This window comes from Trichoplusia ni, chromosome 10 (assembly GCF_003590095.1).
Source record: "Trichoplusia ni isolate ovarian cell line Hi5 chromosome 10, tn1, whole genome shotgun sequence".
NCBI lineage: Eukaryota > Metazoa > Arthropoda > Insecta > Lepidoptera > Noctuidae > Trichoplusia > Trichoplusia ni.
Window position 1 is genome coordinate 4,747,696 of NC_039487.1, and position 14,685 is coordinate 4,762,380.

Genomic DNA, 14,685 nt, shown 5'->3' on the forward strand with positions numbered 1-14,685 from the left:
TTTTTTTTACTTTATTTTGCGAATTAAGAAAAAGCAAAAATCTCTGCTGATTACGACGTTTTCGCTTCAATCGTACAGGGTTAGTTAGTTAAAAAAAATGATTTTGTTCTGTAAACGTTCTTTGATACATATTTGATATATCGGTATGATATATCATAATGATGTAATGGTTTACTCACGCGTATTTATCGCGTGAGTAAACCGTTACAAACCTTCGACTCGCGATCCCGCCGCGTCAGCTCATGATTAAGGACTCCGGTTGGGTCCGAAACTAATCAGGCACCCCCGATAAATACGCGTGAGTAAACCGTTACATAATTTAATAATGAATCAATCTCATAAAACCTTTTCTTCCAGATACATAAGTGTGGTTTACTAGTAAGTTAGTATTTTTTCCTATTATTATAGTATACTTTGTTAATTTTAAGAAGTTCTATAATTAAACATCGTACTATTTAGCTAAATTAGCAGACACTTATTATGAATGTGAATTGTGAACCATCGCGTAAGTCATCGGGATTGAATGAAACAATTAATTAAATATTTTTTACATATTTCTCAGATCAAACATTGAATCTGTCATTGTGTAAGACTTAGAATAGGTATTACCCAAACATATTGATATTTCTTAGACCTCATGACCTTACAGTTTTTGATAATTCATTCATTTCAAAACATAATAAATACTAACAGAAGTTCTATTTTTAAATTGTATGTATAATAGCTGGTCGCATAGGAGTTTTTACTTTGGAACACTGTTTTTTTTTTGTTTTATGACAATTCTTTTTTTTTACTTTTTTTCATAAATTCCCCTGTACCTAATATATAAATAGGTTTATTTTTACCTCTGAACTATTTATGTACCTAGTCCATACTGAGGCATGTAGGCGGTTAGTCAGTACTTTTATTTACTGTTATAGTTACTAGATAAGTTTTAGTATTAATACTTCTACATAATAAATGGTTTTGTCCTGTTTCTCATTACAAACTTCTAGCTCTTTAATAAGAATTCTCAGTATCTATGTCTTTGTTACATTAACCTGTGTTTGAATTAATAATTGCCAATCATCATAAGTAGATTTAGAAAGATTCTTGACTATATTTTAAGGTAAAATATGACTAGTGTTATGTATTTATTTTTATAATAGTTTATGAACTTTAAGAATATTTTGTTATTGAAAAGAAAGAATTATCTTCTTTTAATTGAAGTACATGTACACCTGAGTATACTTGTGGTTTTATGATGCTAATATGTAGAAAAATTAAGTTTTTTAAATAAATGTTTTCATTACTCTTAAATGAATATAAAGTTTACTGTAAGTTTGCTGAGGGGATGTTCTATCGTATTCTGACACATTATAGTGAATAAAATGTTACTATAAATATTCTTACACAAGAAAACATATTTTCTTATAACATTCTTCGGCCAGACTACAATTTTCAAGTGAGTTGGCTCCAGTATAAAATTGAAATGTCTGAAGTAGCAAGAAGTAGAATTATGATTTTGAAGTTTCAAATCATATGAATTCATCTTAAATAGGATTGACCGTAATTGTGATTTAGTTATGCAGATACAAAAATGTCGTGACTATCATTAAAACATTTAAAAGGATAAAGTATATTGTTTCATTATTTATTTATTAACCTGGTCTCAAGGGTTTATAATGTTCCATACCCAACGAGTAGAAGTGCAACTATTACTGTTTATCCATCCGCCTGTACCTCATGAACCTGGATAGCTAAAATACGGCTCAAAAATAAATTTCTAGAGTTAAAATTTTCACAAGGATGAGTTTATATTAAATGAACACTAATACTAACAATAAAGACTGAGTTTAATTTAGTGACGGTTATTGCTTGAATTTCATAAAACAATGTAGTATATATAGCCTTCAAGCTTCAGTAAGCAGCTTTTGCTATTTATAATCTGTATTTCTAGTACGTAGTTTTTCACTAATGAGCAAACTTCATGGGAAGAGACCTGGTCCTTTTCAAAAGAGTACACGGGGACACAGGTTGAGAACTTAAATCACACGAGGACAACATCATTGAGTGAAGGGGTGTAGAGAAGTACAACTCTGATTTCGCCATCGCAGGTCATACCATATCTGTGGTTTATTGTTTTTTTTTGCATGTTTCCGAACTGCAAGAGATGGAGTTTCATCAATAGATATGTTTTTGAACGAAAGTTAGAATGTAAGTATCATATTGTTCTCTGTGGTCAAAGTCTGAAAACAGGCTGAAGGCCATTGTTGTTGACGTTTTCATAGAACTTTAAAATTATTGTATTTATTTTGTGTATTATTATTGAAGTTTCTAAAATGAGTATTGTGCGATCAAATTCTTCGTTTAATTCATCATTAACCTCTTCACTTTACGACAGCCAGGACGATATGGACCCAACGAAATTAAAAAATTATGTAAAGGAAATATTGAAGTCACGTATCTTCTTAGGTCGTTACATAGAAAGAAGACTTGCTGACAAGCGAATTGGATATCGTGATGTAATTCTAGTAAGTGGAGCTGAAGCAGAATTGATACGGGATTTAACTGAAGCCCAACAAAAATTAATAACCGCTTGTGCTAATACAAAGCCTTGGATCGGCATCACGGACACAGAACCCTTGGGTATCCATACGTCCGGCGTTTGCTTGTGGACGGAGATCGAGAACCAACCATTCGGAGCATTTTGGTTTCAAATTAAAAGTGTAAAGTTCAGAGATGGGGAAGTATTAGTTACACTAAAATGTATTAGGCATATATCAGAAGCATTTATTGAAATTGAGCCGATTCTAACGGGAGCTGGAAATACAAAGAAATCTTTGGAAAGCAACAATGAGAGGAAACCTAATACAAGTCTGCAATCTCTCAATGAGACATATTCAGAATTTGTTGACACATTAAAAAGTTTCTTGTCAATAACAAATGTAAAAGAATTTATAACATTTTTATTTGCTTTTGTTATTGCTATCTTTACTGGTAGCACTGCTTTTATCAATTTTCTTGGTAACTTCATATTAGCACTAATAAGGGAAATATCCTTTTTTGTTAAAAACTCGACACCTATGTTCCTTGGGGTTCTAGATTTTTTTGCCAAAATTATTGGAGGCTTTTATATATTATTAGCCATGATGTTCAAACAAAGTACCCCTCGTCCACCACGTAATGATGATCCTAGAACACTTTATCTAGAAAACAAAGCATGGGACACACAACACTCAAGATATAATCAACATTTTGTTGGTCAGTTTGATTAGTAAGGTCAAAGTGATCAAGAAAATGCTAATTTTTTACTTTAATGTTGCAATCTCCAAAGTTAATCTTTGCAAGTGAAGTGTGATAAAATTTTGTAATTAATTGTTTTTAGATCTCCTTTGTTTGAAGATTTATAATATATTTAATTTATTATAACAATGGTGAATAAACTGGTAAGCTTATTTAACAAATCATTCCTAATGCATTTTTTGTTGCTCATGTGATGGGGTATTTTGTAAAATGATGGTCGGGACTTAGTGAAAAGCAATTCAGATTATAGGAAATATATTGTTTATATTAAATCCAGGAAACTGTTTACAATATTTTATGATATAATTTATATCAATAATACTTTTTATTGTACATTTCTGTATGGCTGTTTCTCTAATGGATATTGTTACTGATATTATAATGTTTTATTATAAGTTTGCTTTTATTTTCTCAATTGGAACTACTATGATGTTACGTTGACTTCTTTCTGGAAAAAAATAGTAGTTAAAATTAAAACAATTTACCTATTTTTCAAATTTTTTGTCTGGTTCGGTTATAGCTGTTTCCCATTCTGAAACTAAAAATTTCAGACTATTTTAAAACTTAATAATTTTCATCTGTTAGATACTTTTTTTCATATGATTATTTAGTTACACAATGTACCTTTGCGTCTTGAAGCTTGCCTAAATTTACTTGTTGATACAGCTGAGTAACTCTTTGCTTTGTTGTTTTGTTTCTTGGAGATAACTTTCTTAGGTGGCATTTGTATTAATTGATGTTTCATTTTGATTGGCTGAAAACATTGTAATGTTAAATGAAATCACAAAATAAGTATATATTAAAAATGTGGTAAACAGTACCTCAGTAGCCATGTCTGCATAAACCATTGTCTTAGGTAATTTTTCTGGTTTGGCTATCATGTTGTTTGATACAATATTATTTAGAATATTTGTAATTATTATATTCATTTCACTGTTGTCATACTCCATTAGCATCTGTTTAAACAAAAGTAGTAAAGCAGGAAGGAGCGAAGTTAAATCAGTTTTGCCTTTCTTCTCATTACTCAAGTTATGTAGCAAGTCTAAATGAGTAAAAACTTCATCTAATGTCATATACTCTCTGTATTGTGATAAAGCTTTTATAGTTTCGTCTCCGTAACCTAAAAATAGCAAACTCATAGTACAAATTCTATACTTGAATATAAAAAACCTTCTTTGGATTGTACCTGCATCTATCTCCAAAATGCCAAATGTCCAATATGTTAATCAGTATATGTAGGAACGATTCTTTGTCTCTTTGTAATTGTATCAGCCTTTACTCCGACATTATAATCAATAGGATGTAGATTTGCGGATTCATTTTTATTTTGAATATCTTTGACCTTGGAAGAAAACTTCGTTTTACCTTCGTCAATTGGCCTGCAGTAGTATGTTAAATTGACATGTTGTGCCATAGGTGGATTCATTAAATCTAAGGTGGCATTTAGGGATTCTGTGGTATCCATATCTAGTTTTGATCCTTTTCTTCTTAAAACCTTTTTTATATCATTTGTTATTTTTGATGTAAATTTTAAATATCGTCGTCCCTCTTCCAATTGGGCTAATTTGTGCAAAAATGCTGCTGCTAAATTCTGAAATGTAAATTTGCATGTAATGTATATTTCTTGATCTAAAAAAAAAGACTTCCAAGTGTAGTAGAAATCATGGTATGATTCGCAAAATGCACTGTTTAATCTATTTGATTTCATGCGTCATATTATATCGAAAGGAAACACTATCTCGGAAGACTGTATATAGATAGGTTGGATTTATCATGTAAGTAGTAGATACCTACTTTATGGAAAGCAGATAGTAGGTACTGCATTAGGTAAATACGGGCTGTTATTTTTTTGCAGTTTAAAAAATGCCCAAAATAATTAAAACAAACCTGAGTCGCGGTCTCCGAAAAGCATTCAATTTTGCCCGGCCACGAAATGCACGTCGCGACTATAGATTGTTCTTCGAAAACGTTACACATGTCAGAATGCGCGCAGCCTTGTGTTATTTCTACTTTTTCGGCAAATGCCGAGTCACCCAAACCCTGTAAACGAGAATATCAAATATTTTTAATGATAATATCGTTTCATTATTGTGGGTACTTAGATATTTGAATGACCTAAGGGGTCCTTCCCTTGAACATACCATATCGCGTATCTTAGCTTATGGACCGGATTTTCTCCGAAATTTCTTATAATATTCAAGTAAAAGGTTTTCTTCTCTTATATGGAATATTTATGTATTGTTCTTTGGGAACTCATATAGAATTTTAGAATAAAAAACTATTAGCAATGTAACCAAAAGTGTATCCGACAGTACCTATGTTAAGTAATAGATTTAGATAATTTTATATGCGCCACGGTAAAGTATGAGGACTTCGCACTATTTTGTCATCTTAGCTGTACCTGAGTACCTAATATATTTTAGCAAATAAATTATCTCATCTTTCTATCTTTATTACTCAAATCTTCCAGGTTTCACGGCTTCAAAAACATACGATTTTATTTATTTCTAAGTACTTCATATACAAGAACAGGTTACAATGGCGGACTAATACCTGAAGCACACTAAAGCACTCTTATTAGTCAACAGGTCACCATTGCAATTTACAATGGCCGATGAATGAATGGCTATTGGATTAAATTTAAAATTATTCCTATTCTCTTAAGGGTAAGGGAAACCTGTGCTCCACGCTCGCCATAATATCTCACTATATCTTTCGCATTTTAGACATTTCAAGAGGAGATATAGATACTTACCTCATTTAAAAATATCAATGCATTTTTTGTATATGTGCCACCCATATACAAGAACCTTTTCAAAATACGCATATTTTTTATAATTTCTCCAATGGTACTTGTAAAGTATTTAGTATCCTCGTTAAAATGTATTACGAAATCGTTATATTCCATTTGATTCAAGCAATTACATTTTCTCGTTAGTCTTTTGAATATGGAACAGTCATCATCTTCATCCTGATAAAAAAAACGGCGAAAATATAACAACGGCTTTCTTTTCTTAGCCTATACTTTCCCACGACTGGGCAATGACCTTCGCTAAATATTTCCAGCTGCAAAATACACCACGGAGTCCATACCATCCTGCTATCGCTTACTGGGCATTGGCACCGTCTATTTGTTGGTCCAATTTTGCAGTAACCTTTAACCTGTCTCTATCTTTTTCTTTCTCTAAATAAGCGATTTCACACGAAGACACCTAGACTCTGAACAAGCATCTCGTGGATCAAAAGGTCAGTGGGTCATCTTAGGGGCGGATTTCTACTTGTCAATACCGCTGCTTTCAATATCATATTTCCTATACTTATGAATCAATTTAATTTTATTTACCTCTACGTAGATTGCATTTAATGTTTTAGCTTGACTTTCCAATTTATTCAGTGCTGGTGCAACTGACACATCGGAAACCGGTGGTAACTGAAAACAAATTATTATTATTCCTTTTTAAACCCGCGTTTTAATTGTTTAACTATTTACAAAACTTATTAATTTTACTAGTTACAGTAAAATTACATACAAAATGACTGAAATGAGGGTAAGTAGCTGTATTTACTTGTATCCTTCTCGTGTTTACTTTTGCCTCGAGCATTAGAATAGCTATTGACTATTGTTCCGTTTGAAATTAAATATTCATTTATGAATGAATGACCCTCACCAGTTTTTAAGACCAACCAACCACTTGTAAAAATAATAAAAATAAAGTATTATAAATACGTTTTCTAACGATGGCCGTTTGGTTTTCGCTTGGACTTCGCTCTTGGTATTATCTGGAGGCGGAGTCTGCTTCGAATAGGTTTTCGATTGAATCTCTTCCAATAAACATAGCAGCTTTCTCGTGCTATCTTTCAATTTGATAATGGAATCCTAAAACAATGAAAATGGAAATAAATAAAAGCAACGATAATTTACTTTAAAAGCCTACGGTCTGTTTAACAACAGCATTTACATATCTGTTGAACACATTATTTTGCTTACTCATTGCTGTTACTTACCATTCTAAGATGGCAGAATGGTTCCGGAGGGGGTTTCTCTGGCGATACATCTTTTGCCTCAGTTGCTTGATCCTTCAAAACTGGTACAGTTTTCTTTAGGAATGCTGTCACTGGACGAGAAACTTGAAAAACAATTTCATCTTTCTTCTTCCCTTGGATCTTCTTCCCCAATGGATGACTGCTAATCTCAATAGGAGCTTTCTTAACATGTTTTTTTTCGTCTACATTAGTATTTATTATAATGTAGCTAGATGAATCAACCAGTCCATTATTATAATTATCATCCTCACAGTCATCCATCAGGTACAGTTTTTAATAAGTGCACAGAACCATTAAACGCAGCATTAATGTAATAAGTACACTATTATAGAAAGTTTTCTGTAAATTGATGATGTTTAGGAATATAAAAACATTAAAATAATACGAACTGCCATTTTTGAATTTTGGAGCCTTTTTATTTTGAAAAAAAAAAAAAAGGTTTGTTCATATTCGTGTGCGCAGTAGAACTAATAATAAAATATTAATCGAAACTTTAACGGGTTCGTATTTATTTTAATTCTCATATTTTAAAGACTTTTATTATGAAAGTAGTACCAACATAATTTTTTACTTCTGAAATATAGTGCAACAAAAAATACCTACAAAATAATAAAATTAATGTTAAATTCATAAAACTAATAAGCATTTGATCGGGTCGTTCCGAAACGTTCCGCAAGGTGTACAATAATTTAAAGTTTCATAAATTCAATGTCAATGTCATCCTAATCCGTCAAGTGAAAAGATAAACTTGCAGGTCGATGTACTTTAAAGCTCTTTAGAAGTAGAAACGTAAATAAAAAGATTATGTATAGAATTTAAGATGAATAACTACAAAAATAAAATAAGTTACGACAGTCCTTGTGACTCAGATAATGATTGGACTAATTCATCAGACGATTCGAAATATTCGGATTCCGAAAGGTAAAGTTTTAAAAACAAAGTATTGTTTGATAAATGAAAACTTTTTTAACACAAATATATTTAATAATTAATCTTTCTTAAAGTTCTGTACCCGAATGGGATTCAGATGTCAGTGAAGATGGCGAGTTGGTGTACATAAAAACAAAAATAAATAATGAAACAACTGACGAAACTAAACCACCGTTGTTGGAAAGTTGTGAAACGTTTAAACTAAGAAATAACTTTAAAAGATCATCCACTAGACGGTCTACGAAAGGTAGGTGTTATAATTAAAACTGTTTTACATTACCTGACCATATTTGCTGCTCATGATTAAGGACTCCGGTTGGGTCCGAAACTAGTCGGGCTACCCCGATAAATACGCGTGAGTAAACCGTTACATCATTTAATAATGAATCAGTCTCACGATAGTTATTATATTTTCATATTGTTTTTGAAATACATCCTTAACAACTCTGGCTTTCGATTAATGCGAGTTTTTTTTTAATCACTCTTTCAGGGAGAATATTTAAGGTGTTAAAAGCGCACAAATCTAAAAATCCAGACACAGGAAGTAAAAGAGAACATGAGGGGCTACCTGCAGCCAGTATTAATAAGAATAAGTTTAATGGTGATAAGTTTATTATTATTCAGGTATGTTCTTCATTAAATTACACAATATTTGAAGCAAGTTACTTCTTTATACTTTTTTGCAATATTGCTCTAAGACAGATTTAACATCCAATGTATTTTCGGCAAGTCAATACTGAGGAATACGGAAAAAATATCACTCCTAAAATGTTTAAAAGCAAAATTAATTGAATATTTTGAAATTGAATTATTCTCTTAATATAAATTATATGTTTTTGTTGGAAAAACATCTTGCAGTAATAACTCTGTTTTTCAGGTCAGCAAGAACATGATATTTAGCAGTGAAAAGAACTGCCAACTAGAAAAACTTTTTGGTTTAAGCTTAGAAACACATGCAGATGGCAAGACTTTAGTAGTTGCAGATTTCTTAACAGAGGCCAAACTTATTTACACTCCAAAAATAAAGAAAGGCTATTATTTATCAAAAATAAATGGTGTTGAGGTCAATTCTTACAACATAAATAATATTCTACAAAGAATAATTGAAGATCATAACAGTCCAAGGCTTACATTTCAAATGCCAACTGAAGGAAGCTACATAGATTTAGAAAGATTACTCAAACTAAAAAATGCTCCAGAAAATTCATTGACACAGTTATTGAAAGACTCACTCTGCTCAGTATTATATTTATGCTGTAATGATATAGAATACAACAGCAATGATGACAAAGGAGTATTGTATTGCTATCCAAGACCTTTCAATCAAAACTTTTTGTACAACACAAGAGGAGCTTATGTCACTCTTAATCATTTAGCCCCTAAATCTTTAGGTACTAGTGAACCTACAAACTCCACAGTACTTCATAACAATACTCTTATTAACATAACTTATACGTCACATTACAATGACCTGCTGTTAACAGCATTTCCTAACAAGCAGGTTGATTTGTTTGCTGCAAAAAAGGTTATTGCTGATATTGTGAGATTGTTGGAGTTTTTGTATGGTTCTTTAAAGGCTTGCTTCACTAAGCCTAATAATGTTGATAAGTTAGATAGTTTGTTCTCGCGTATTTTTGTTACTTTGATTATCAATAATAAAGGGAGTAAAGAGGATGGAAGTAAGAATGTTGGTTTGTATCTAGAAGATACATTAGCAGCTCATTCTGTGACTTTGCCTCTGGAAGTTAAAGTCCAAGTTGATGATGCTATTGCTGAGCTTGAATCAGCTGACTATCGTGAATGGGTAAATATCAATATATCATTATCAATTCAAAAAATCAAATATGCAGTGTTCAACTTTTGCATGTTTTGACCTGGCAATATTTGTGTCTGGGATAGTTTCAGGACATAATATATTTTAAGGTGCAAATCTTGCCACTCAGTCCACCAAATACTCATAAAAAAAATAACTAATCTTTAAAAGAGTAGTTATTAAAGCTCGGAAATTGATTAAACATATCTGCTTCTTAGTGTACCTTTATTATAATATATCTTAATTTTCTAACAGTTTAAAATCTTGCTTTCAGACTGACGACATAGAAAATTTCCAAAGACTGTACACTGTAATTGGTGCCTGCTTGTACTACTCTGGACATTTATTAAGCTCGCACTTACAAGATGAAGATTTAAAAGAAATCAATGCATATTTACGGTTAAATGGTGTACTAAAACTAAGTACAGACAAAGAATTGGAAAAGCTCGTTATGTGGAAAGAAGTGTTCATTCATGAACATAGAAACCAGAATAAGAATGAAGGGAATGAGTATAGGTAAATATTTCTTTACGAAAACTGTATCAATTACTCCTATTTAAGTTATTATTTGTATTTCTTTTAAATCATGGTATAACTTTATGAGACGAGACTTTGAGCTTTTTAAAAGCTTAAAGCGGCTGTAAGATGCAAAAGCTTCTCTACGCGGAAAGCGAGAAAGTCAAATAGACCCTTTGTCTGCTTCGATCCGCGGGTATAATAAGTTTGGTAAGAACGAATCAAGGTCATCTTAGAACCTCCGCCTTAAGTTTAATGTAATCATTAAAGGAATTACAAAAAAAAAACATGTTCATTTTTAGGGTATTAGATGGGCGCTGGTTCCTTCTAACTGTTGGCAAGGGTCACTTCATATTATCTACTCTCATGGAAGCTGGCGGCTGTACAGAAGATGTGAGTATAATTCGCTTATTAAGTAAGATCAATAATACTTTATAATATTATGAGCTTCTTAAGTGGGAGTCTTTTTAAGTGTAGGTGAGATAGTGCCATGCATTGCGTTTTTGGTATGTCATCTCAACAACTTACAATACCACTACTTCAATAGTCCATAGTGAAGACATTGAACAGTTTTCAGTAGTAATTGATATGGATACGAATTTTCTTCATTGTAATAACTGTTGCCTATCATTTTCATTGTGTATTTACAGGCTGTTGGAATAACCCCACCATCGCCGTTTTATGTTGAAGAATGCGAGAGTTGTTTGGAATTACTGTATGATGTTGGTCTCCATAAATATTTAGGCACGTGGTTCTGCTCAAACACACAGCCGCAGGTAGAGACCTCACCTGAATATCTGACAAAATATGGAAGGAAAATAAGAGATACAAATAGTGAGTGCATCTGTATATATTTTACATAGATACTTAGTCGACAGAGCTTAATCGACCCTTCCTTTTTTTCTATAAATCTTTCTCCGTCGAGTTTCTGTTATCAAAGCAGAAAAAATACGTTTGAAATGTGTATTTGTATATCTAAATTCCAGTTCACAAAAACAGTGAATACATAAATATTGCGATTAGTGTTTTTATGATGGTGACGGTAAAACCATCGCTTTTTTTAATTGCGCTATCCTCACTAAGGGATTTATTGTAACTCGGTGCTTTCACAAACTTTCTAGTCCTACGCACAAACCACACACGAGAGCGAACATTCGAGAATCCCGATAAGTCCACGACTCCGCATAAGTCCGACACTAATGTAAAGAAAACTTCTTCACGTTCGAAGCCACTAGAAAAATATAGTAAAAATCACACATTTACATATCTCAAATCTTTCAGCTCTTCGTCCAGACTCTACTCTCAAGACATCAACACTAAAACTAACAAAATCACTCTCAGAGAAGCGACGTCACAACTCCTCAGAACAGATCAACGTTGGCTCTTCCAACAGTGACATGAACTCTCTCACGAACTACGGAAGCCACCACAGTCTATACGTCCACACGTATAACACTCAGAAGTATAGGAACTCGAGTCTCGATGTCAGTTATTCCGAAGATTCTAATAGTTTGAAGAGTAATAGGTATGTGTTATTTTGTAAAAAAACATGTTGTTTGTGTATAAAGCTTTATATCAGGTCATAGAAATTAAAGAATAACATCAGTTATCCACTTCTAAGCTAACAAACATAAAAAAACAGCAACAAACAAAATACAAATAACTATATGTACATTTTAATTCCGTCAGCCTAGATTTTATAACGCTTAAGTTATAATATATTTTCTACATCAATAAACCATTAATTTAATATATTACAGCGAAGTAAGTGAAGAACGCGTGCAAGGCAGAAGAGCGGATAGAGAGCAAAGGAATCGACGTGATTCCTCTGGGTCAGACTCAGATTGGGAACGACTGGTAAGCACTCACATGTTTATACTCTTGAATCTTGAAAATACAAATACAGTCAGCGTCAAAAGTTGATGAACATAATCAGACATCGCAATAGCATATTTAGGTGTATGGATACTATGGTGCTATGTTGAGGTCACCATGCCAAACCCACTGTGCGCGCGCTGCCGCGGGTTCGATCCTCGCCACCTGAATGACTTTGTAGATGTGACTTAAATGTATGTTAAACTGGGTGCGAAACAAGGAATAAATTCCTTAGTACGGGATTTACAGATAAGCCCCACAGTCAAACTGCTTTTACAGTTTTGTGGGACATTGTAATTGGTTCATAAGTTTACCCTAAATAAGCCTATCCACCTCTATTATAAAACTCATTTAAAATTAAGACTAAATAAGGATATTTATATCTTAAATAAATCATAATTTTGTTTCGCTTTTGAAGGATGGGAGTAGAGCAAGCGGCAGTATGGATATGTCTGATATCAGAAAGTCTTTATTAAATGAAATGAATCACGTTACGACACACCGGTAAGTTTAAATTTAGAAAATGTAGGGTAGTTTTAAACTTTATATTCATAAAGAATTGAGAAAGAAAGAATATAATTATAAAATGATGTGTTGCTGACGCGGCGGGATCGCGAGTCGAACTCACGAAGTCAAACAGTTCGACTCGCGATCCCGCCGACTCATGATTAAGGACTTCGGTTGGGTCCGAAACTAGTCGGGCGTCCCCGATAAATACGCGTGAGTAAATCACCACATCATTTAATAATGAATCAGTCTCACGATAGTTATTATAAAAAGAATATAATTGTAAAAAATAAGATAATAATATTTACTTCTCTTCCAGAATAACAGCAGGAGAAGAAAACGTTTTATTCCATTTTGTGCAATTGGAATCGGAGAAAGGGATGCTAATAGCTCCCGTAAAGAATATCGAAATGCAAGCGAATAATGTACTCTATTCATACATCCTGAAAACTTTTAGATCGGCTTGTAAACAGATACATGATTTGCTGCAACATAGTATAAGGTATTTAAATCCAATTTTTTATTTCCTACTGATATTCAAGAGGTTTTACTTTCTTCTTCCAAACGTCTCTTTACTCTGTCCGTGATAAGTTGACCTTTTCGATAGATGTCATACTTCTGTGAATTTTGGTATGATTGTTTAATTTATAAAATTTTCAAACGTCTTAAACGTACGAATATCGTATCAAAATTTGACAGACTAAAACAGTTATGAACTATAACATCCATAGTGATAATTAAATTAGCATTTTTATTAGAATATGCATATTTTTTTAAATTGGGAAGAACTTAGCTATATCTAAAGGGATTTATAATAGCCGGTACAATTATATCTCTAATACTATCCGTTTGTCCTCAGATTTAAGAAGAATCATGCACCATCTAATCCATTGAACAAAATCCTTGTGGCCGTCAAAGAACACGGCATGCTATTCCAAGCACCCCTCGAAACTTTGAGCCAATGTGGTGTGAACAAGAAGAATACTGAACCTTATCTGTTTTGGGTTGTTGGGTAATATACATTTAATATCAGTATTATTATCAATAAACTCTATTCAATGAGTGACATTATTATGATCAGAATGACCATAAATAGTCTATAATTTTAAGGACTCTTATTTTATTTGTTACAATTACAATCACTAACAAGATTTATGAGTCATTATATAAAACAATATAAAATAAATAATATTCCCGACTATTCTTTATCTTTTGCCTCTCTTGCTTACTGCCAGAATTCTTAAAACAGAATCTAAATCAATATGATTATAATGAAAGTACCACTTTGGTAATTTCTCTTGCAATCTTACTGTAAGGAGTCTATAATAAATTATGACACATATCTGATAACTGTACTGATCATAGTCTATTTTTTTTCAGACGCGTGTTTAGCGATCCTGAGCCAAGAGAGTTATATTTGTGCTATCATGAATCTGTACCTCAAGATCTCACTGAAGTGGCTTATTTGCTCTCTTATTTAGAATAATTAATTTTATTTACAAAAAAAGAAAACAATTCTGTTTCTGTTTTTATACAAGAACTCTATATTTTATATTATTTTACTGAAATCCGTCCAATGAAATCCGTCTTGAAATGATCAATATAAATTTTGAAGTTACGATGTTGTTTTATTTTTATGATGAATTTATTGTTGCCAGCGGCTCCAACCGCTACAAACCGAAAATAATCCCTAGGGAACATAAAAAAACATAATA

At 32.3% G+C, this 14,685-nt stretch overlaps 3 protein-coding genes across 5 annotated transcripts; 2 read left to right on the forward strand and 1 right to left on the reverse strand.

The window, feature by feature from the left end:
- Positions 1 to 2,168: 2,168 nt before the first annotated feature.
- On the forward strand, positions 2,169 to 3,680 carry LOC113498024. The gene has a single exon (XM_026877905.1). The coding sequence runs from the start codon at positions 2,322 to 2,324 to the stop codon at positions 3,255 to 3,257; it is 936 nt and encodes a 311-aa protein (XP_026733706.1). The 5' UTR covers positions 2,169 to 2,321; the 3' UTR covers positions 3,258 to 3,680.
- On the reverse strand, positions 3,351 to 7,730 carry LOC113498023. 3 transcript variants are annotated; one of them, XM_026877902.1, is made up of 9 exons: positions 7,291 to 7,730; positions 7,013 to 7,162; positions 6,629 to 6,715; positions 6,041 to 6,256; positions 5,173 to 5,325; positions 4,651 to 4,876; positions 4,107 to 4,405; positions 3,910 to 4,039; positions 3,351 to 3,733 (listed from the first exon to the last, which is right to left on the reverse strand). In XM_026877902.1, exons 1-9 carry the CDS (start codon positions 7,588 to 7,590, stop codon positions 3,675 to 3,677), a joined length of 1,620 nt encoding a protein of 539 aa, XP_026733703.1. In that variant the 5' UTR covers positions 7,591 to 7,730; the 3' UTR covers positions 3,351 to 3,674. The 3 variants fall into 3 exon arrangements, with proteins under 3 accessions (XP_026733703.1, XP_026733704.1, XP_026733705.1); XM_026877903.1 differs by lacking the exon at positions 3,351 to 3,733 and adding an exon at positions 3,742 to 3,823; XM_026877904.1 differs by lacking the exon at positions 3,351 to 3,733 and adding an exon at positions 3,767 to 3,837.
- A 107-nt stretch (positions 7,731 to 7,837) lies between these two features.
- Positions 7,838 to 14,588, forward strand: LOC113498022 (protein inturned). Its single transcript, XM_026877901.1, has 13 exons — positions 7,838 to 8,250; positions 8,334 to 8,506; positions 8,750 to 8,883; positions 9,137 to 10,063; positions 10,347 to 10,588; positions 10,891 to 10,981; positions 11,239 to 11,422; positions 11,870 to 12,113; positions 12,349 to 12,445; positions 12,882 to 12,967; positions 13,290 to 13,472; positions 13,830 to 13,982; positions 14,351 to 14,588. The coding sequence occupies exons 1-13, from the start codon at positions 8,150 to 8,152 to the stop codon at positions 14,454 to 14,456; spliced, it is 2,721 nt and encodes a 906-aa protein (XP_026733702.1). The 5' UTR covers positions 7,838 to 8,149; the 3' UTR covers positions 14,457 to 14,588.
- Positions 14,589 to 14,685: the final 97 nt, after the last annotated feature.

Coding starts and splice junctions, on each gene's coding strand:
- LOC113498023 (XM_026877902.1), bottom strand. CDS start 7,590: ATGGATGACTGTGAGGATGATAATTATAATAATGGACTGGTTGATTCA. Junction 7,163..7,290: donor CATTCTGCCATCTTAGAATG/GTAAGTAACAGC, acceptor TCATTGTTTTAG/GATTCCATTATCAAATTGAA. Junction 3,734..3,909: donor GCAAGCTTCAAGACGCAAAG/GTACATTGTGTA, acceptor ATTTTTTTCCAG/AAAGAAGTCAACGTAACATC.
- LOC113498024 (XM_026877905.1), top strand. CDS start 2,322: ATGAGTATTGTGCGATCAAATTCTTCGTTTAATTCATCATTAACCTCT.
- LOC113498022 (XM_026877901.1), top strand. CDS start 8,150: ATGAATAACTACAAAAATAAAATAAGTTACGACAGTCCTTGTGACTCA. Junction 8,251..8,333: donor AAATATTCGGATTCCGAAAG/GTAAAGTTTTAA, acceptor TCTTTCTTAAAG/TTCTGTACCCGAATGGGATT. Junction 13,983..14,350: donor TATCTGTTTTGGGTTGTTGG/GTAATATACATT, acceptor ATTTTTTTTCAG/ACGCGTGTTTAGCGATCCTG.